We start from the raw sequence: 23,453 nt of genomic DNA, 5'->3' as shown, positions 1-23,453 counted from the left end.
TAGGCAGGGTTTGTACCTAGGTAGGCAGGGTTTGTACCTAGCTACTTGACAAATATGGTATTTTTGTTCAAAGTGCCATTCATTAAAAGAAATTAAAAAGTTTACCTTTCTTGAAACTAACTTGTATTCCGTTTGTAGGAAAAATGTTGAAATGTTGCGAAATTACATGCCTCCAACAAACATAAGATGTTAACCTCACGTACGGCCGTAAGGTCTCCTCAATATTTACCTGAGTCAACACCGCACCTGGTAAACTCCGGTGTGGAGGTCACAAGGTCAGTATGGGCACAGGGTGATTATACTTAGAAGGTATTTATTGATTTTTCTGGCTGTAAAGGACGTAAAGCTGTATGGTTGACAAACTAACCGTTAACAAATGGCTGACGAGAAGCGCAGTTGTATGGGCACGAAGGGTGAACTAATACACTACTTTACTATCTAATATTGTATTTTTGTTCATAGTGTCATGCATGGAAAGCAATCAAAAAAGTTAACGATTCTTAGAACTAACTAGTATTCCGTTTGTAGCAAAAATGTTGAAATGTTGCGAAGTTACATCCCTCCAACAAGCATAAGATGTTAACCTCACGGACGGCCGTAAGGTCTCCTCAATATTTACCTGAGTCAACACCGTACCTGGTAAACACCGTTATGGAGTTCACAAGGTCACTATGGGCACATGGGCAAAACAGGTGACTCTATTTTAAGAATTTATTGAATTTTGCGGACGAAAAGCTGCCCAATTAATCGTTGACAAAGGACTGACAAGAAGAACAGTTGGGAAACTATATCTTAGTACTACATGTCTTACCTCTACTTAAAATCTGTTCTTCTTTGTGAAGTAACTGTTAGATATCGACAAACCATTATCCAAATAGCCACGTATGTTTTCGATAGGTGCCGCTACTGCATCTAAAAAAATTGATAAATAGTGTTGATTCTCCCTCACAGCAAACGTAAAGTGAACTTTTCTCTTGATCGCATCACATGCTTGTAAAGCCCACACCCTCTTGGGGTTCACGGGGTCTGTAACAACAGGCACCATTTGGGCCAAATTGTTGATAGCGTTATGGGGATAGCCCCTCTAAACATATGATTATCGTACTTGGCATCCTAATGAATAAGAAATAAAAACTCATAAAAAGTGACTTTCTTAAGGTAAACTAAAACTTTCATAACAGAAATGAATTAAAATCATATGTCAAAATGTAATGTGCTAAGTAGTAAATAGTCAAGTAACGACAACAGTTTTCCTGGCAGGTGCCAATACTTCATCCCTTGTACTGCAAAATTATAAAAAAATTACTGCGACCCCCCCCCCCCCTGCATCAAACGCGCAATGGCCCAAAACAAGCCGCAAAAAAACATACAAAGCTCGCTGCAGTACCGTAGGAAAACGCCAGGTAAACCGTTTTCAAACTTGGCATTCCTTTTGACAACCGCTACACACCTACCAAAAATCACAAAGTTCCATCCACAATTTCTCGAGTTATATGCTGTTGACCTACATACAGACCCAAGTCGGCAAAAACATACTCTTCTTGGCGAAGAGAATTACTGCGAACCCCCCTCCATCCACTGCACAATGGCCCAATCTTCACCTTACCATCTCACACGTTCGTTAAGTCCACACCGTACGTAGTAAACACCCTCCTAGGGTTCAGAGGTCAGCACGAACACGTAAGCACAACAGGTGAGCTGGATATCCATCTAGGTGTTTGTTTTTGATCGGTTAAGAGAAGAAATATCCATCAATCATCACTACAATGGTTGTATTTCTACTTTTGTGGTCAAACAAGGTCATATGTTTCACTCCGGCATGTGTTAAAAAGTTAAGTTGAATCATCGCGCAAAAGGCAGTCAGGCCTACCCACGCTCTCATACCTCACGTGACACGAGGGGAAATTCTGCTTTTAGGGCGAGGCGCATGCGCTGGGCAAACACGTCTACGTGAAGAGAACAGCGTGCCTGGCTACTGAGCGGAGAAGAACAATTCACGAAGAAGGTTTCACCCAAATCTGAACCACTCAAGTGTTAAAGCCGTGAGTAATCGTTACCTTGTTGTGCTGCAGTTTTGAGTCACTCACCTAACAATAGACCTGGCATGACTCGTTGGAAACTAAGAAAGTTTTCTGTGCTATGGAAAACTCTACACTTTAACACAGAATAGTTAGATATTAAGGTCCCATGCCTATCCATTGATTTATTTTATATCATAATGTTTCATGCATGTTTTGCATATTTTGACAATGGGTACCATGGAAACCAACATACCTAATGCGCACAGTATTGCCTTTGACTGATTTAATGACAACCAAAAGCAGGTTGTCTATATTGCATTACATCTGTCCTGACAAAGGAAACAGATTAATATTAACAAAGAAAAAAAGTTACGTGACTATTCAATAGTCACGTTGTACGCAACGTGACCGAGTGGGCGGAGGCTAGTATTGGGGGATTCAAGTATCAGTGTTTGTAACGAACATGCCATAAGATGCGACTTGTCATTGGGAATACAAAATTACGTTTTACCGCATTCAGTCCTCAAGTCTTGATGTAACGTATTATCAAAAAGCTCGTCATTACTAACTAACATCAACGTTGAACAAGTCACGTCTAAAACCCCTAGTGTGACGTGTGTGCCATTTTGGCAGGGTAGGGCCGTTATCTTTGTACATTGTACCTGGTGCCACCTCCCACTGGCGTTTAAAGATCAAGTAGGGTTGCGGTATTCTCCAAGCAGACGTTGGGTCGCGGATGTAGTAGTGGCTGGGATTTTTGAGGGGAGCGAGTAGGTAAAATCCAGATTACAATACAGATTAAGACTAACTGTGCAACGCGTCCTAACATATTGCATAAAAACTGAAAACTTTAGGTAACTGGGCACTTCTTATGCCGTAGCAAATTTAAAGCCACGTGGTTGCTCCATAGTCACGGTGTGTGCAACGTGCCTGTGGAACTCGAAGCTTGTGTCGGGGTCACTACTGTATTAGAATTAGCATCACGTCTCAGTCATTTCATTACTAAAGATTGACCGTTTGTACCTTCACACAGTTATGCTCTTATCAATTCCACAGCTTCTTATTGGTAAGTTTGTGGATTTGAAAAATGAGAAAATTGAAGTCCAAAACCCCAAGTTGGACATGTTTACATCTTTCGGCAGCGCATGCATGTTTGTACATTGTACCTGGTGCCACCTCCCACTGGAGTTCAAAGTTCAAGTAGGGTAATAACGTTCTACGGCTACATACTTGTGTTGTCAGTAAATGAAGCTGGCGGAGTAAGTATGTCGGTCTAACCTACGTAAATATGTTTAGTTCTTAAATCGCACAAAACAGATGCCATTACCCATAAGGCTTAGCTGATGTTCATTGTTTGGATTCTTCCGGTGTAATGATGATGACAAGCGCACATTGGGCAGTAAAACAACAAGATAGATCATCATTACTGACCAGTGAAAATTGCAAAAAAAGTGAGAAATTCCCAGTCTAAAACCCCAACTTGGATCAGTTGAAATGTTTTGGCAGCGCAGGTATGTTTGTACATTGTACCTTGTGCCACTTCTCATTGGCGTTCAAAGGTCAAATAACGTTCTCTCTACGGCTACATACTTGTGTTGTCAGTAAATGAAGATGGCGGAGTGAGTATGTCGGTTAGCCTGCGACAGAGTCTAACCTACGTAATTTTTGTCGTAAATATGCTTAGTTCTTAAATCGTGTGAAGTCGTGTGGCGCAGCGGCAGCATTTGTGCCTCGTGACCAAGAGGTTGCGGGTTCGAATCCGACTGCGTGTCACCGATCTTGTGCCCTTGGGAAAGGCACTTTACACGGCTTTCCTCACTATACTCAGGTGAAAATGAGTAGCCGGTGCAATGGCCAAGTGGGTAGAGTGTTCGCCTTGCATTCGGAAGGTCGTGAGTTGGATCCCCGGCCGAGTCATACCAAAGACTTTAAAAATGGTACATGCTCCTTTCTCTGCTTAGCACTCAGCATTCGGGAAAGAGTATGGAAGTTGGACACACACCACTACCAGTGGACTAGCCCCGTGTGTGGCCCGGGGCTAATGAAACAGAGATGGGCACCGCCCTATGCGCCATCTTGGCGCGGGAAGGGTTTAACTTTTAACTAACTTAAATCGTATAAAACAGATGTCGAGCCATTGCTAGTAGTACCCATAAGGCTTAGGTGATGTTCAAAGTTTGAATTCTGCCGGTGTAATGATGATGACAAGCACACATTGGGCAGTAAAACAACAGGGTAGGTCGTCATTACTAACCTGTGAAATTTGCAAAAAAAGTGAGAAATTCCCAGTCTTAAACCCCAACTTGAATCGGTGGAAATGTATTGGCAGCGCAGGTATGTGTCCGACAACAAATGTGTTCAAACATATTACTTCATGCCACCTTTCACTGGCGTTCAAAGGTCAAGTAGGGGAAAAACGTTCTCTCTATGGGTACATGATTGTGTTGTCAGTGAATAAAGTTTGCAGACTGAGCATGTCGGCTGGCCTGAGGCCGAAGCCGCCTCCCAGGAGCGTTTAAAGGTCACGCATTCATAAATAGAACGGCGTTATTTTTGTACCAGCACAATGTAGTTGTCATTACGTGAAGATTGCGATACCATAAAGCGGACCAACGATTGTAGCCTTATAACGGCTAAAAATGAACCGATCAGTCCCACCGTTTGCTGTCATACATAGCAATACTAAGTAGACAAGTTACATGTTTATGCCTATATGCATCGTGGCTGTGAACAGAGGCTAGTATTGAGGGATTCTACTCTACAGTAACAAATATCCAATACGATGCATCTCATCACCATCACAGGTTTGTGTGTGTCTGCGTGTGTGTGCATGTGTATATGAGTTGGTGGTGCGTGCGTGTGTGTGTGCATATGTCTGTGTTTGTGTGGATGTGTGTGTGTGGATGTGTGTGTGTGTGTGTGTCTGTGCATGTGTATATATGTATGGGTGTGTTTATGTTTGTGTGGATGTTTGTGTGTGTGTGTCTCTTTCGTGTTTGCATATCAGCCATATGCGCGTTCGAGGGAATCATATTTACAGGCCCTTTGTACCTTATATGCAGGGATTATCCAACATGGCGGCAGGCCTGAACCTCCAGCCTCAGACCGTAAACGGTCGCCTGAAACTTGACCTGAGTAACCAGGGTCTGACGTCCATCCCGGAGGAGGTGTTTGATATCACTGACCTGGAGTTTCTAGATGTATCCAACAACAAACTAACCAGCATCCCGGAAGCAGTCGGCCGTCTGCAGAAACTTTACCGTTTGGACGCTGACTACAACACACTGACAAGTTTGCCACAGGCGATCGGTTCCTTGCAGAAATTAACACACCTGTACATTTATGATAATAAACTTTCCACCTTGCCTCCTGGTGTGGAAAAGCTGCAGAAGTTGACAAAACTGTTCATTGGGAATAATCAGCTGACGGGTTTCCCCTCAGGTGTCTGCTCGCTCCCTAACCTTGAGGTGTTAGAGGTCAGTTATAATAAACTCCCCAACTTCCCTCCTGTTGTGGAAAAGCTGCAGAAACTGAGAACACTATACATTAATGGTAATCAGCTGACGGAGGTGCCCCCAGGCGTCTGTTTGCTCCCTAACCTTGAGGTGTTAAGTGTCAGTAACAATAAGCTCTCCACCTTCCCTCCTGGTGTGGAAAAGCTGCAGAAACTGAGAGAACTGTACATTTATGGTAATCAGCTGACGGAGGTGCCATCAGGCGTCTGCTCGCTCCCTAACCTCGAGGTGTTAAGTGTCTATAACAATAATCTCTCCACCTTCCCTCCTGGTGTGGAAAAGCTGCAGAAACTGAGAGAACTGCGTATTTATGGTAACCAGCTGACGGAGGTGCCCCCAGGCGTCTGTTTGCTCCCTAACATTGAGTGGTTAAGTGTCAGTAACAATAATCTCTCCACCTTCCCCCCTGGCGGGGAAAAGCTGCAGAAACTGAGAGAACTGTACATTAATGATAATCAGCTGACGGAGGTACCCTCAGGCGTCTGCTCGCTCCCTAACCTTGAGGTGTTAGGTGTCGGTAAGAACCCCATCAGAAGTCTTCCCGATTACGTCACACGACTCGCCAGGCTGAAGACTCTCAGTGTCCCCAACTGTCAGTTGGATGAGTTCCCCAGACAGGTGCTGCAGCTGAAGACACTGGAGGAACTGTACGCTGGCGGCTGCAAGTTTGACATTGTTCCAGATGAAGTGGGAAGCTTACAACACCTGTGGTACTTGGCATTGGACAAAAACCTCCTCAAAACCCTGCCGAGCACCATGAGTCACCTGCACAACCTACGGGAGGTCTACCTCGATGACAACAAGTTCGGCACATTCCCAGAAGTCCTGTGTGAACTACCTGCCATGGAGAAACTGGACATAAGTAAAAACAACATCACCAGGCTCCCAACCGCCCTTCACCGAGCAGACAAGCTTAAGCACTTGGATGTTTCTGGAAACCCCCTGACATACCCTCCACAGGATGTGTGTAAACAAGGGACCGGCGCCATCATGGCCTTCCTGAAACAGGAGGCTGAGAAAGGTGGGGCATGTCTCTGGATAGGCTGTCAAATCAACCTTATTTTCATTGGTATCATACTTTTATATGAGCTGAATATTTGTTTTATGGTAATTTGTAGACTTGAAAAGTTCTTACTATATCCCTTTCAATACCAGTATTCAAATATTATGATTTGAACTTTTATAATGTTTTTGCTGGATCGTTAAACCTTCAGACTTCTATTCCCACTGCAAATCGTGTTGCCTTATATTATGTCATATTATACCATACTATATTATATTTCATCATATCATATCGCATTATATTATAATATTATATGCAATGACTGAAACGAACATGCGTTCTTTGATTCAGACGAGAGAATTCTCCGTGCCTTCAACCGCCTATCCGTGAAGGCGAGCCAAACCCAGTGGAAACCTCTCGCCCGGAGCCTGGGGCTCAGCAACAGGGCGATGGACGCCATCAAGGTGAGATTATCTTTCTTAATGTGGCTTTACAGATAATCAGATAGGAATGAGATTCACAGATATAGGCTCTTAATACAGTGATGAAGTTGAACTGAATTGAATTAATTACCATATAATAATCTACAATAACTTATGTTATCAGGCTTCCGCCCCAGACGACGTTCCAGACCAGGTGTACCAGACCCTGGTACAGTGGAGAGAGAAGGAAGGTGAGGCGGCCACACTTTCCGCCCTGGAGCAGCACCTCAGAGACCTGGACTTTCAGCAGCTGGCCGAGCAAATTTCACCGACACCCAGGGTGGGGTGATGTTTATCGTTGACTTTCTACTTCGACTTGTGACTTTTCAGTATTTGTTATTAATCTTTGCTACCTGTTTTAATCGTCTTGGATACAAATACCTTACGGAAATTTGTAAACTTTGTTGTCTTCACTTGTGGGGAAACTATCAAAACGACTACAATCAAGCCAAAATAGACATTTCCGTTAAAATAGTCACACTGCGTTAACCAAGAAATGAAATGCATAATCTGCATAATGTTGAAACCTAAAGAGATCATTTCCACTCAGACCCAAGATCGCAGACGTTATGAAGCCAGAGCCGTCGGTGCTGTTGGTGGCCAAGAGGCGGATGGTCTGCAGAGCAGGTACGAGCATATTCTATTCTGCTAGAAAATGTCCGTTTGATATCTGAGGCTAATCAAACGCAATTTGACAACAAATCAATTTCATACAAAAACGTCCCTGTTAACTAATGTAATCTATTCCTGTAGATCTAAAAAATATATTGAATTTACCAATTTTTCTGAGATAATTTATGATGTTGTATTTTCCAGCGCAAGAAAATACCCCAGCGTGACGGTTGACCAGAAGTTTCCCATCATCCATTTTGAACGACTGGAGGAACAGTCCATTCTCGGCCGTGGGGGGTTCGCCTACGTGAAGAAAGCCCGACATCTGGACTGGAAGAAGGACGTGGCCGTCAAATATCTGCTGACTCGCCAGATAGAAGGAAGGTCAGGGTTTGGTTTCTTTTATTTACGCTTACTACTACTATCACGATAGTTTTAACGTTATACAAACTGCACACAGGTTTGTTTAGTTGTACAAATACAAAACATATTTTTGTCATGTTTTTTATATCTCAAGTGAGCAAGAGGTGCTGTATTCTGAAGCAAGAAAATTGAAGCTGGCCAGCAATTCGGTCCACGTCATCAGTCTGCTGGGGGTCTGTCTGGACCCAAACTTCGCCATCGTGATGCCCTACATGGAGAACGGCTCTCTGGCCGTGCTGCTGCGGGATGTGGACGTGCCCTGGGCCCTGAGGTGGAGAATGGCGCACGAGATCTCCCTGGGGATGACTTTCCTGCACTGCCAGAACCCACAGATTCTCCACTGTGATCTGAAGGCAGAGAACGTGCTACTGGATGGGGACTTCCATGTGAAGGTAATAATTACCATCGTAAGGGACAAATGTCCACCTGGTCAGTTGTGAAGCGAATTGAACATTTTACAATTTTACATTTAAGCACAGATAATGGAAAACTTAAGTGAATTTTCCATTTCAGATTTCAGACTTTGGGCTGTCCAAGTGGAAGATGAGATCTCGTGTTGTCACCCAAACCAGCCCGGAAGGAAGCACAATCACGCATGCGCCACCGGAGTACTTCTTGGATATCAACCTCGTCCCAACATCTATGTTCGATGTCTACAGGTACTGGCAGAAATATTTTTTATACACTTAATTAACAAAATTAAACATGAATGTTTCTTTTTTCGTTAGACATTCCTAAAGTACTGTATTTTGTTTTTCAGTTTTGGCGTGCTGCTTTGGGAGATCATTACAAGAGCAGAGCCATATGGAAGTGAGTTCACGATATGCCATATTGTCTGATATTTGCTTTGTCTAAATTTATGTCAAAGCATTTCAATATTCTAGTAAATTCTAAATAGACTTTGAATGTCTTCGACTTTGTGATCCTCAAATGTAATATTTCATATTTGTGCAACTGAAAGACTTACCAAGCATTTTCCAATTCTTTAAGTGTATCATTGCTTTATCATCTTATCTGCAGATGCTATGAACTCTGCCCTGATCAGACTTGCGGTGACGTCAGGACAGCGACCTGACATGACCCTGGTCCCTACAAACCCGCCTGACGTGACGTCAGTGAGTCAGCTGATGCAGACATGCTGGAGCCAGAACCCGGAGGACAGACCCACATTCCAGGGTAATCTATACTTCATGCAATCTACTGCACTCACACTAGCTATGATGTATGCCGGGTGAATCTGGTAATGGTTGCTTGGGCGATACACAGCGCCGGTAAAGATTTCCTGCATGTATCTGTCGCTAGTGTTATTTAAGCTATTACGAGGTTATGTCCCAAGGTAAGTCAAATATTTACGTCTGGAAATGGTTGCCCATAAAGGTCTGATAATCGTTGAATTAATCATCATCAAATGACAAAAGCAATCATTAGCTGGTATTTATTGTTAGTCGTAAATCCCGCTTTTCGGGAGTGTAAACATTTCATGCCTTTGATTTCCAGAGTGTGCAGACCGTCTCCTTGCCGTGACCAGCAGGTCTAGTAAAGAGGACATTCTACAGGCCATCATTGACGTGATGAAGGTAACAACAAAACATTTTTATTTTCTAATCACCGTTATCCAGCAAAGATAAGTAGCCTCTTGACGTCCACCTTATAGTCTACCCAGCCGTTCATCTAATCCTACAAGGGAAGCAAACAGAGTAGTGAACTAAAGCTAGAACAGGCTGGATACCAGGCCCCCGATTGGTAAAATATATACAATCTGTCCATTTAAACTGCATGTAACTCTGTCACACAATGTCATTCTATATGGAAGTGTTACGTTGAATTCTATCGTGCCGATGACATGTTTGTTGCTCTTGTTCACAGGCTCGCAAGAACTGATTCAAAACCTTGATGTATGGATAGAAGACGGTTAACAACACCAGATTTGTCAAGTTTTCGTGTAGATTAAGGAACAAGCCGGAGAAATCTACAGAGAAAAATGCTGATACAGCCACGCAGAGTAGTTCTAAGGACACAGGAAGTTTTTAATGCATCTACATCCAGGATAGGCCAAAAGGCAACACTGGTTTAAAATTTAAAAGTTTTTTATGTGGTAGAAGCAGCGACTCACCACATTATTCTTCCCTCGGAGAGGGTAGATTAGCTACTTGAATACACCATGGTGTCTTCACAAAGTTCCTCGTCTGAAGCTCCAGAGAGAAGAGTCAGCGCCAACAAAACGAACATTTCCAGCAATCTATTTTCTGTTCATTGAACATTGGTATTGCACCAGCATAGTTCAGGGTCTGAAATACCTGCAATCAGGTAATAAAATCAAAGTAGAATATTATGCTTAAATGGTTGAAGATGTAATAGTTTTGCTAAGCAAAAATGGTTAATGCAACAGAGGTTTCATTTTTTTTTTACAATCATTGTTTTTGGGGGGCTGGTGTAGTAATAAGACAATATCGCAATTATGGTATATATGGCATGTGCTTTTATCTTCTAGATTCCATGATAGACAAAGGGCAAGACTGGTGCAAACTCTTAAGATGATTTTCTAGTCACAACTAACAAGAAACGGTTTAAGAAAAGATATCGGGATTAATTGTATCATATGCCACCTTGACTACATTAAATCGTTTACAATTATTAACTTTTGTACAGGTAATATGTTAAGTCTTTGCTACTTGATACACGTCTAATGGTGTTTACAGTAATGTGCTTTTGAGAAATATCTACACATATTTTGCTTCTCAATCTTGTGATGCAGTGAAATAAAATTGGGTAAAAACGGTATGTATGACCAAGTATGTGTGACCTTTACTGTTAGGCCCGATGCTACAGCTGAAACAGGTAAACTTTGCCGGTATGTCATAACCAGTAAACCGCCTCAAGACGTGACACAGCAGTTCTGTACACGATTTGTGAGACCAGCTCTGGTAGTGATAGGTCTGTTCTACCAACCCCCTACATATACTGCTTTACGAGAAGGTTAGAAACCAGCCTTCTTATCAGGCTGTCAGTCTTTCAGTTTTATATTATGATGTTCCTGGGTCACAAAGTACATAAGTACATGGGTCAGTAAGGAGAACTGAACAGTGAGCCGATAAGTACATGGGTCAGTCCGGAGAACTCAACAGTGAGCCGATAAGTACATGGGTCAGTAAGGAGTACTCAACAGTGAGCCGATAAGTACATGGGTCATCATCATCATGGGTTTCCCCATATAACCCCGCAAGGGGCAAAGTAGGGGGGGGGGGCTGGGTCAGTTCGGAGAACTCAACAGTGAGCCGATAAGTACATGGGTCAGTTCGGAGAACCCAACAGTGAGCCGATAAGTACATGGGTCAGTAAGGAATACTCAACAGTGAGCCGATAAGTACATGGGTCAGTAAGGAGAACTCAACAGCGAGCCGATAAGTACATGGGTCAGTAAGGAATACTCAACAGTGAGCCGATAAGTACATGGGTCAGTAAGGAGAACTCAACAGTGAGCCGATAAGTACATGGGTCAGCAAGGAGAACCCAACAGTGAGCCGATAAGTACATGGGGAAGTTCGGAGAACTCAACAGTGAGCCGATAAGTACATGGGTCAGTAAGGAATACTCAACAGTGAGCCGATACGTACATGGGTCAGTAAGGAGTACTCAACAGTGAGCCGATAAGTACATGGGTCAGTAAGGAGAACTCAACGGTGAGCCGATAAGTACATGGGTCAGTAAGGAGAACTCAACTGTGAGTTGACCCCTACCCGCAACCTGCACTATGTTCGGCAATTCGTCACCCTAACGAGAAGCGTCGGTACTGCAGGGGTGTTGAGATAGAACTACCATCAAAATCACGACAGGAACTAATTGCTTCCGAGATGATGATTGTTATATCTTAATGTAGTAGTTTTTCTGCGATATAAACCAAATTGCACGACACACAGAGCTCTTATCTATAAATCTATACACACAGAGCTCTTATCAATTATTTGCTTCACATAATGTATCGTATTTTCTCTGCAAAGATTCTCCTACGTTATAAACTTAGCGCGATACAGAAAGCTCTTATCGGCCGCCTGTTTATGTTGCTAACCTCACGTACGGCCGTACGGTCACCTTAATATCTACCTAAAAAACAGTCATTGATTGAAGAAAATTGTTATAACTGTATGCATACGTGACTGATGAACCTCTTCAACGTTATCTTTCTTATAACTAACTAGTATTGCACAAACAGCCCTCCACAGATACATGAAATGTGTCACTCTAATATGTTAACCTCACGTCGTAAGGTCTCCGCAATATTTACCTGAGTCAACACCGAACCTGGTAAACACCGTTGTGGAGGTCACAAGGTCAGTTTGGGCACATGGTGACTATACTTAAAAGGCATTTTTATTGATTTTTGCGGCTGTAAAGGACGTAAAGCTATATGGCTGACAAACTAACCGTTGACAAATGGCTGACAAGAAGCGCAGTTGTATGGGCACGATGGGTGAACTAATACATTACTTAACTAACTAATGTGGAATTTTTGTTCATAGTGTCATTCATTAAAAGCAATCAAAAAGTTTACCTTACTAAGAAATAACTAGTATTCCGTTTGTAGCAAAAAAAATTGAAATGTTGCGAAATTACATCCCTCCAACAAGCATAATATTTTAATCTCACGTACGGCCGTAACGTCTTCTCATCAATATTTACCTGAGTCAACACCGCACCTGGTAAACACCATTAAGGAGTTCATAAGGTCAGTATGGGCACATGGTGACTATACTTAGAAGGCATTTATTGATTTTTCTGGCTGTTAAGGACGTAAATCTATATGAATGACAAACCAACCGTTGAAAATGGCTGATAAGAGCGCAGTTGTATGGGCACGATGGGTGAACTAATACACTACTTTACTAACTAATATGGTATTTTTATTCAAGGTGACATTCATTAAAAGCAATAAAAAGTTTACCTTTCTTAGAACTAACTTCTATTTCGTTTGTAGCAAAAATGTTCAAATTGTTGCGAAATTACATCCCTCCAAGAAGCATAAGATGTTAGTACCTCACGTACGGCCATAAGGTCACCTCAATATTTACCTGAGTCAACACCGAACCTGGTAAACATCGTTGTGGAGGTCATAAGGTGGGTATGGACACGTGTGCAAAACAGGTGACTCTATTTTAGGAATTTATTGATTTTTGTGGTAGGAAAGGAAGCAAAGCTGCCCAATTAACAAGAAGAAGAACAAGACTGACAAGAAGAACAGATTTTGTTTATATGTCTTACTACTATATGCCCTGATTATAATCACATCACATGCTTGTAAAGTCCACACTCTCCTGGGTTCACATTGTCTGAGTGTAAGAACATGAGGCACCATGTAGACCAAATTATAGGGATAGTCCCTGTAAACATATCGTCGTATTTGGGGTTCTAATAGATAACATTAAAAAAAACTCATGAAAATAGCGACTGTGCTAAGATAAACTACAACCCAGAAATGAAAAAAAATGATCTTAACAATTCAATGTGCTAAGTAGTGAATTGTCAAGTAACTACAACAGTTTTCCTGCCAGGTGCCGATACTTCATCCCTTGTACAAAATTATCAAAAATTACTGCGACCCCCCCCACTGCATCAATGCACAATGGCCCAATCTTCACCTTATCACCTCACACGTTCGTTAAGTCCACATCGTACGCAGTAAACACCCTCCTAGGGTTCAGAGGTCACAGTACCACGTAAGCACACCAGGTGAGCTTGATATCCATCTATGTGTTTGTTTTTGATCGGTTCAGAGAAGAAATATCCATCAATCATCACTACAATGGTTGTATTTCTTCTTTTGTGGTCAAACAAGGTCATATGTTTCACTCCAGCAGGTGTTAAAAAGTTAAGTTGAATCATCACGCAAAAGGCAGACAGGCCTACCCACGCTCTCATATCTCATGTGACACGAGGGGAAAAGCTTACATTTAGGGTGAGGCGCATGCGCTGAGCAAACACGTCTACGTGCAGCGAACAGTGTGTAAAGTTACTGGGAGGAGAAGAACAACCCAAGAACAAGGTTTCACCCTAATTTGCACCACCCAAGTGTTAAAGCCGTAAGTAATCATTACCTTGTTAAGTTATGATGTAAGTTTCCGTAATTAACCTTAGAAATAGACCTGGAAATTGAAGTTTTCTGTGCTTTGGCAAACTATGCACTTTTATACAGAATGGTTTAATACTTAATTCATGATTATCTTGATTAATGAAAGGTTCAAACAGGCAATTATGTTACATACATGTTTTAGTGTTTTTGACAATTATCATCTGGGAAACCAACTATTCCAGTGTGCAAGTTAGAGGTGGACAAAGCTTTTACCCTAGACTAATTATGTAATTTATGACAATCGAAAAGAGATCTGTGTTAAGTATTGTAATAACTCTGTTCTGATTAAGGAAAAGATTAACAAATTAAAAGTTACGTGACTATCCCATAGTCACGTTATACGCAACGTGACTGAGTGGCCAGAGGCTAGTTTGGGGGAACGTATGTATCATTGTTTGTAACGTACATGCCATACGATGTGACTTATCAATGATTGGAAATTCAAATTAAAGTTTTATCGCGTTCAGTCCTCAAATCATGATATCGTGTGTTATCCAACGACTCTTCATTATTAATGCCTAAATTAAGAAAAGACACGTCTAAAACCCCTAGTGCGACGTGTTTATTGGCAGGGCAGCGCAGGTATGTCTGTACTTTGTACCTGGCGCCACCCCACACTGACGTTTAAAGGTCAAGTAGGGAAATAATGTTCTATGGCTACATATTTGTATTGTCAGTAAAGATGGCGGAGTGAGCCTGTCGGTTAGCCTGCGACCGAGTCTAACCTACGTAAATATGTTCTTAAATCGCATAAAACAGATGTCGGGCCATCACCCATAAGGCTTAGCTGATGTTCAAAGTTTGAATTCTTCTGGTCTAATGATGAGGACAAGCACACATTGGGCAGTAAAAGCAACAAGATAGATCATCATTACTGACCGGGAATTTGCAACAAAAAAGTAAGAAATTTCCAGTCTAAAACCCCAACATAGATCGGTTGAAATCATTAAATCCTCTTGAGCCTTCATATCGTTATACTCTTATCACTTGCGTAGCTTCTTATTACTAAGTTGTGGATTTAAAAAAGGAGAAAATACACGTCTTAAACCCCAAGTTGGACATGTTTACATATATTAGGTATGTTTATACATTGTACCCGGTGCCACCTCCCACTGGCGTTCAAAGGTCAAGTAGGGGAATAACGTTGTCACTACGGCTACATACTTGTGTTGTCAGGAAATGAAGATGGCGGAGTGAGCATGTCGGTTAAGCTAAGGGCCGGGCACAGCCCGCCGTACGTGGAAATATGTGCTGTCTACATGCCAAAACGTGGGCAATCTTTTGGGATCCGTAAGTGGTATAAGTATCGCCTCCTGTCCGTACGAACTCGTAGGGAGTCCGACGGATTTTGGAGCACGCAGACACGCTGTAATAGTCAAGTTACATGTATATGCCTATACTTTTTGCATCGTCACTGTGAACAGAGACTAGTATTGAGGGTTTCTACTCTAGAGTAACTAATATTTAATACAATGCATCTCATCACCATCACAGGTTTATGTGTTTGTGCGTGCATGCGTGTGCATGTGTATATGAGTTGTTGTGTGTGTGCGTGTATGTTTTATATCTCTCTGTGTGGATGTGTGTGAATGTCTGTTTGTGTGAATATGTGCGTACCTATTTCGTGCTGGCAAATCGTTCTATGCGCGTTTTCGGGAATTATATCTACAGTTATATCTCTTTGTACTTAATGCAGGAAAAGGGTTCCAACATGGCGGCAGGCCTGAACCTCCAGCCGCAGACAGTCAACGGTCGCCTGAAACTTGACCTGAGTAACCAGGGTCTGACGTCCATCCCGGAGGAGGTGTTTGATATCACTGACCTGGAGGTTCTAGATGTGTCCAATAACAAACTAACCAGCATCCCGGAAGCAATCGGCCGTCTGCAGAAACTTTACCGTTTGGACGCTGACGGCAACATGCTGACAAGTTTGCCACAGGCGATTGGTTCCTTGCAGAAATTGATACACCTGTACATTTATGATAATCAGCTGACGGAGGTACCCTCAGGTGTCTGCTCTCTCCCTAACCTTGAGGTGTTAAATGTCTATAACAATAAACTCTCCACCTTCCCTCCTGGTGTGGAAAAGCTGCAGAAACTGGGAACACTGTACATTAATGGTAATCAGCTGACGGGGGTGCCCCCAGGCGTCTGTTTGCTCCCTAACCTTGAGGTGTTAAGTGTCGGTAATAACAAGCTCTCCACCTTCCCCCCTGGCGTGGAAAAGCTGCAGAAACTGAGAGAACTGTACATTCGTGATAATCAGCTGACGGAGGTACCCTCAGGGGTGTGCTCGCTCCCTAACCTTGAGGTGTTAAGTGTCGGTAAGAACCCCATCAGACGTCTCCCCGATTACGTCACACGACTCGCCAGGCTGAAGACTCTCAGTGTCTCCAACTGTCAGTTTGCTGAGTTCCCCAGACAGGTGCAGCAGCTAAAGATAATGGAGGAACTGTATGCTGGCGGCTGCAAGTTTGACATTGTTCCAGATGAAGTGGGAAGCTTACAACACCTGCAGGTCTTGGCATTGGACAAAAACCTCCTCAAAACCCTGCCGAGCACCATGAGTCACCTGCACAACCTACGGGAGGTCTACCTCGATGACAACAAGTTCGGCACATTCCCAGAAGTCCTGTGTGAACTACCTGCCATGGAGAAACTGGACATAAGTAAAAACAACATCACCAGGCTCCCAACCGCCCTTCACCGAGCAGACAAGCTTAAGCACTTGGATGTTTCTGGAAACCCCCTGACATACCCTCCACAGGATGTGTGTAAACAAGGGACCGGCGCCATCATGGCCTTCCTGAAACAGGAGGCTGAGAAAGGTGGGGCATGTCTCTGGATAGGCTGTCAAATCAACCTTATTTTCATTGGTATCATACTTTTATATGAGCTGAATATTTGTTTTATGGTAATTTGTAGACTTGAAAAGTTCTTACTATATCCCTTTCAATACCAGTATTCAAATATTATGATTTGAACTTTTATAATGTTTTTGCTGGATCGTTAAACCTTCAGACTTCTATTCCCACTGCAAATCGTGTTGCCTTATATTATGTCATATTATACAATATTATATTTCATCATATCATATCGCATTATATTATAATATTATATGCAATGACTGAAACGAACATGCGTTCTTTGATTCAGACGAGAGAATTCTCCGTGTCTTCAACCGCCTATCCGTGAAGGCGAGCCAAACCCAGTGGAAACCTCTCGCCCGGAGCCTGGGGCTCAGCAACAGGGCGATGGACGCCATCAAGGTGAGATTATCTTTCTTAATGTGGCTTTACAGATGATCAGATAGGAATGAGATTCACAGATATAGGCTCTTAATACAGTGATGAAGTCGAACTGAATTGAATTAATTACCATATAATAATCTACAATAACTTATGTTATCAGGCTTCCGCCCCAGACGACGTTCCTGACCAGGTGTACCAGACCCTGGTACAGTGGAGAGAGAAGGAAGGTGAGGCGGCCACACTTTCCGCCCTGGAGCAGCACCTCAGAGACCTGGACTTTCAGCAGCTGGCCGAGCAAATTTCACCGACACCCAGGGTGGGGTGATGTTTATCGTTGACTTTCTACTTCGACTTGTGACTTTTCAGTATTTGCTATTAATCTTTGCTACCTGTTTTGATCGTCTTGGATACAAATACCTTACGGAAATTTGTAAACTTTGTTGTCTTCACTTGTGGGGAAACTATCAAAGCGACTGCAATCAAGCCAAAATAGACATTTCTGTTAAAATAGTCACAATGCGTTAACCAAGAAATGGAATGCGTGATCTGCATAATGTTGAAACCTAAAGAGATCATTTCCCCTCAGACCCCAAATCGCAGAGGATATGAAACCGGAGCCGTCGGTGCTGTTGGTGGCCAAGAAGCGGATGGGCTGCAAAGCAGGTACGAGTATATTTACACTGCGCGATAATGGTACGAGAATATTCAATACTGCACGATATCGATTGTAAGTCAAGGGCAATTTGATAACAAATCAGTTCCATACAAATCCACTCCTTCTAGCTAATTCGAAGTAGAATATTCCTGCACATCTAAAAAAATAAAAAAAATATTTCTAAGATCATTTTTGATAATGTATTTTCCAGCGCGAGGAAATATCCCAGCGTGACGGTTGACCAGAAGTTTCCCATCATCCAATTTGAACGACTGAAGGAACAGTCCATTCTCGGCCGTGGGGGGTTCGCCTACGTAATGAAAGCCCGACATCTGGACTGGAAGCAGGACGTGGCTGTCAAATGTCTGCTGACTCGTCAGATAGAAGGAAGGTAGGTTTTGATGCCTTTTATTTACGCTTACTAGTATCACGATACTTACACTTAGTAGCTCCCACGTCGTTTGACGCATGAGGCAGTTAGAGTAGTCCAGCACGCTCTCGATAGCATGAACGTTATACAATCTGCATACATGATTTTAGTGGTTTTATCAAAATAAATGACCTACACATAAAGAACAAATAAAAAACATATTTCTGTTATGTTTTTATACCTCAAGTGAGCAGGAAGTGTTGTACTCTGAGGCGAGAAAACTGAACCTGGGAAGCCGATCAGACCACGTCATCAGTCTGTTGGGGGTCTGTCTGGACCCAAACTTCGCCATCGTGATGCCCTACATGGAGAACGGTTCTCTGGCCGGGCTGCTGCGGGATGTGGACGTGCCCTGGGCCCTGAGGTGGAGAATGGCGCACGAGATCTCCCTGGGGATGACTTTCCTGCACTGCCAGAACCCACAGATTCTCCACTGTGATCTGAAGGCAGAGAACGTGCTACTAGATGGGGACTTCCACGTGAAGGTAACAATAACCGTTGTAAGGGACAAATGTCCACCTGGTCACTTGTGAAACGAATTGAAGATTTTACACATAAGCACAGATAATGGAAAATTTAATGAATTTCCCATTTCAGATTTCAGACTTTGGGCTGTCCAAGTGGAAGATGAGATCTCGCGTTGTCACCCAAACCAGCCCGGAAGGAAGCACAATTACGCATGCGCCACCGGAGTACTTCTTGGATATCAACCTCGTCCCAACACCAATGTTCGATGTCTACAGGTACTGGCAGAAATCCTTTTCATACACTCAATTAACACAATGAAACATGAATATTTTTTTTTCCGTTAGACATTCCTAAAGTACTGTGTTTTGTTTTTCAGTTTTGGTGTGCTGCTTTGGGAGATCATTACGAGAGCAGAGCCATATGGAAGTGAGTTCGGGATATGCCATATTGTCTGATATTTGCTTTGTCTAAATTTATGTCAAGGCATTCCAATCTTCTAGTAAATTCTAAATAGACTTTGAATATCTTCGAGTTTGTGATCCTCAAATGCAATATTTCATATTTGCGCAAGTGAAATACTTACCAAGCATTTTCCAATTCTTTAAGTGTATCATTGCTTTATCATCATATCTGCAGATGCTATGAACTCTGCCCTCATCAGGCTTGCCGTGACGTCAGGACAGCGACCTGACCTGACCCTGATCCCCACAGACCGGGAGGACGTGACGTCAGTGAGTCAGCTGATGCAGACATGCTGGAGCCAGACCCCGGAGGACAGGCCCACATTCCAGGGTAATCCATACTTCATGCAATCTACTGCACTCACACTAGCTATGATGTATGCCGGGTGAATCTGGTAATGGTTGCTTGGGCGATACACGGCGCCGGTAAAGATTTCCTGCATGTATCTGTCGCTAGTGTTATTTAAGCTATTACGAGGTTATGTCCCAAGGTAAGTCAAATATGTACGTCTGGAAATGGTTGCCCATAAAGGTCTGATAATCGTTGAATCAATCATCATCAAATGACAAAACCAATCATTACCTAGTATTTATTGTTAGTGGCAAATCTCCCTTTTCGGGCAGTGTATAAACCTTTCATGCCTTTGATCTCCAGCATGTGCAGACCACCTCATTACCGTGACCAGCAGGTCCAGTAAAGAGGACATTCTACAGGCCATCATCGACGTGATGAAGGTAACAACAAAACATTTTTATTTGCTGATCGCCCTGTTATCCAGCAAAGATAAGTAGCCTCTTGACGTCCACCGTATTCAATTAAGCTTCAGCTCGTCCCTGCCGATCGCTTGCCTGCTGAATATCCAGCTATGGAAGAAATCGCAGGAGCGATGCGAAGCTAGGAAAGGGTAGCCTTGGTACCATCCGGAAAGTAGCTCGCTCTGACGTTTCTTACACACTATATACAGTCGCTTCTGGCTCTGACATTTATTACGCACTATATACAGTCGCTTCTCTGCAGTAGCAAACATAGGAGCGAACTACTACCCGGATAGTACCCAGGCTACGAAAATGGTGGATGCCAGGCCAATATTGAAATTCATTTTACAAAAAAATTCATCTCAACAATTTCTATGGCCCGGTGTTCACACACACGAATCAACCACCATCCACAGAGCCCCGGTTACACATAGTCAAGGTCGGTGGTACATTTACGTTAGGAGCAGTTTGACAAAACACTTCATATTACTGGCGACTTACCCCCAACCCATGGGAGCCAATCCATTCAAGACCTCCGATTCACAGCTGAGTGTTTTGAATTTTTTTTAAACTTCGGCTGGCGCATCCGCATATCAGTCGGCCGCGCCGAACACCAGCCGACCTACATAGTATCTCCAGAAACGCTCGCACCATGGTTGGGGGAAAGTAGGAAGGCCATTCTCAGTTGTGTGTAACCGGGGCTAATAAAGATTCACTTGCTGTTATGTGGCCTAAACAACATGTCAGCCGGTCGCCAATGGCCAGATCCAAGCCGATGAAACATCAGTCTGCCCAGCCTTCATCTAATCCGACAAGGGAAGCAAACAGAGGAGTGAGCTAAAGCTAGAACAGGCTGGATAGCAGGCCCCCGATTGGTAAAATATATACAATCTTAATCTCCAACCAGATCCACGGTGCGTAATGTATAGTATCAAACTTACCGTAGGTAAACTTACCGGTGCCCGTTTGACTACCTTAGCCGGCTATATACTCCCTGGCCAGCTTTGATACTATCTTATGGCACCGTAGGATCTGCTTGGAGATTAATACAATCTGTCCGTTTAAACTGCATGCAATTCTGTCACACAATGTCATTCTATACGGAAATGTTACGTTGAATTCTATCGTGCTGATGACATGTTTGTTGCTCTTGTTCACAGGCTCGCAAGAACTGATTCAAAACCTTGATGTGTGGATAGGAGACGGTTAATAACACCTGATTTGTCAAGTTTTCGTGTAGATTAAGGAACAAGCAGGAGAAATCTACAGAGAAAAATGCTGATACAGCCACGCAGAGTAGTTCAAAGGACACAGGAAGGTTTTGATGCAACTACATCCAGGATAGGCCAAAAGGCAACACTGGTTTAAAGTTTAAAAGTCTTGAACAAAATGAACCTTTCCAGCAATCTATTTTCTGTTCATTGAACATTGGTATTGCACCAGTTCAGGGTCTGAAATTCCTGCAATCAGGTAATAAAATCAAATTTGATTGTTATGCTTAAATGGTTGAAGATGTAATAGTTTTGCTAAGCAAAAATGGTTAATGCAACAGAGGTTTCATTTTTTTTTTTTACAATCATTGTGTTTTGGGGGCTGGTGTAGTAATAAGACAATATCGCAATTATGGTATATGGGGAATGTGCTTTTATCTTCTAGATTCCATGATAGACAAAGGGCAAGACTGGTGCAAACTCTTAAGGTGATTTTCTAGTCACAACTAACAAGAAACGGTTTAAGAAAAGATATCGGGATCATTTGTATCATATGTCACCTTGACTACATAAAATCGTAACAATTATTAACTTTTGTACAGGTAATATGTTAAGTCTTTGCTACTTGATACACGTCTAATGGTGTTTACAGTAATGTGCTTTTGAGAAATATCTACACATCTTTTGCTTCTCAATCTTGTGATGCAGTGAAATAAAATTGGGTAAAAACGGTATGTATGACCAAGTATGTAACCCTTTCCTGTGAGGCCCGATGCTACAACTGAAACAGGTAAACGTTGCCGGTATGTCATAACCAGTAAACCGTGACACAGCAGTTTTGTACACGATTTGTGAGACCAGCTCTGGTAGTGATAGGTCTTTTCTACCAACCCCCTACATATACTGATTTACGAGAAGGTTAGAAACAAACTTCTTATCAGGCTCTGTCAGTCTTTCGGTTTTATATTATGATGTTCCTGGTATAACCAAGGTGCTGCCTTTCATGAACAAAACAGAAGCTGCAAGAACGCGTGTGTCCATTGAATGAAGTTTGATTTCTATCGTTTCTGTATTCAAGTTATGTATACTATGTATCTTTTGTATCTTATGTATGATGTTTTTTCTGTTACGTCGACCTTTAAGCTTTCCGTTTAGTGATGTTCAAATGCATTACATGACATTGTATAAACCAATACCTGGAAGGTCAATCTAAATGGGGATCTGAATAACTGCTCGAATCAGACTAAATAGCCCCAGTCGGACACAGCGTACCTGGCGTGATGTTCTAGTCATCATCGACAAAAACAACGGATAAACAACAATAGCGAGCCAATGAGTACTTGGGTCAGTTCAGAATCAGCAATTGAGTTAACCTCTGTCCGCAACCTGAAGGGTCGGTGCACGCTAGCAGTCTGGATGTAGTGGCTCATATTGAATACACACGCTGTTCTGTGTGTGTGTGTGTCCGTGTATGTTTACTTCCCTGAGTACACACGCTGTTCTATGTATGTGTGTGTCCGTGTATGTTTACTTCCCTGAGTACACACGCTGTTCTATGTATGTGTGTGTCCGTGTGTGTTTACTTCCCTGAGTACACACGCTGTTCTATCTATGTATGTATGTGTGTGTCCGTGTGTGTTTACTTCCTTGAGCACACACGCTGTTCTATGCATGTATGTGTGTGTCCGTGTGTGTTTACTTCCCTGAGTACACACGCTGTTCTATGTGTGTGTCCGTGTATGTTTACTTCCTTGAGTACACACGCTGTTCTATGTATGTGTGTGTCCGTGTGTGTTTACTTCCGTGAGTACACACGCTGTTCTATGTATTTGTGTGTCCGTGTGTGTTTACATCCCTGAGTACACACGCTGTTCTATGTACGTGTGTGTCCGTGTGTGTTTACTTCCCTGAATACACACGCTGTTCTATGTACTATGTGTGTGTCCGTGTGTGTTTACTTCCCTGAATACACACACTGTTCTATGTATGTGTGTGTCCGTGTGTGTTTACTTCCCTGAATACACACGCTGTTCTATGTATG

The 23,453-nt window shown here is 42.7% G+C and overlaps 2 protein-coding genes across 2 annotated transcripts; both read left to right on the top strand.

Moving 5' to 3' along the window:
• Positions 1–5,091: 5,091 nt before the first annotated feature.
• LOC118408550 lies at positions 5,092–17,111 on the top strand. The gene is made up of 13 exons (XM_035809359.1): positions 5,092–5,590; positions 5,819–6,557; positions 6,891–7,003; positions 7,146–7,301; positions 7,572–7,648; positions 7,838–8,017; positions 8,151–8,448; positions 8,570–8,715; positions 8,817–8,866; positions 9,077–9,232; positions 9,554–9,633; positions 15,877–17,013; positions 17,106–17,111. Exons 1-13 carry the CDS (start codon positions 5,096–5,098, stop codon positions 17,109–17,111), a joined length of 3,633 nt encoding a protein of 1,210 aa, XP_035665252.1. The 5' UTR covers positions 5,092–5,095.
• An 873-nt stretch (positions 17,112–17,984) lies between these two features.
• LOC118408549 (receptor-interacting serine/threonine-protein kinase 2-like) lies at positions 17,985–22,321 on the top strand. Its single transcript, XM_035809358.1, has 8 exons — positions 17,985–18,094; positions 18,298–18,477; positions 18,704–19,001; positions 19,114–19,259; positions 19,361–19,410; positions 19,621–19,776; positions 20,101–20,180; positions 21,362–22,321. The coding sequence occupies exons 1-8, from the start codon at positions 17,985–17,987 to the stop codon at positions 21,374–21,376; spliced, it is 1,035 nt and encodes a 344-aa protein (XP_035665251.1). The 3' UTR covers positions 21,377–22,321.
• The last annotated feature ends 1,132 nt before the right edge of the window (positions 22,322–23,453 follow it).

Source organism: Branchiostoma floridae, unplaced genomic scaffold (genome assembly GCF_000003815.2).
Source record: "Branchiostoma floridae strain S238N-H82 unplaced genomic scaffold, Bfl_VNyyK Sc7u5tJ_193, whole genome shotgun sequence".
Classification (NCBI taxonomy): domain Eukaryota; kingdom Metazoa; phylum Chordata; class Leptocardii; order Amphioxiformes; family Branchiostomatidae; genus Branchiostoma; species Branchiostoma floridae.
Note: the sequence above shows the minus strand (reverse complement) of the source record. Positions and strands in the feature narration are given on the sequence as shown.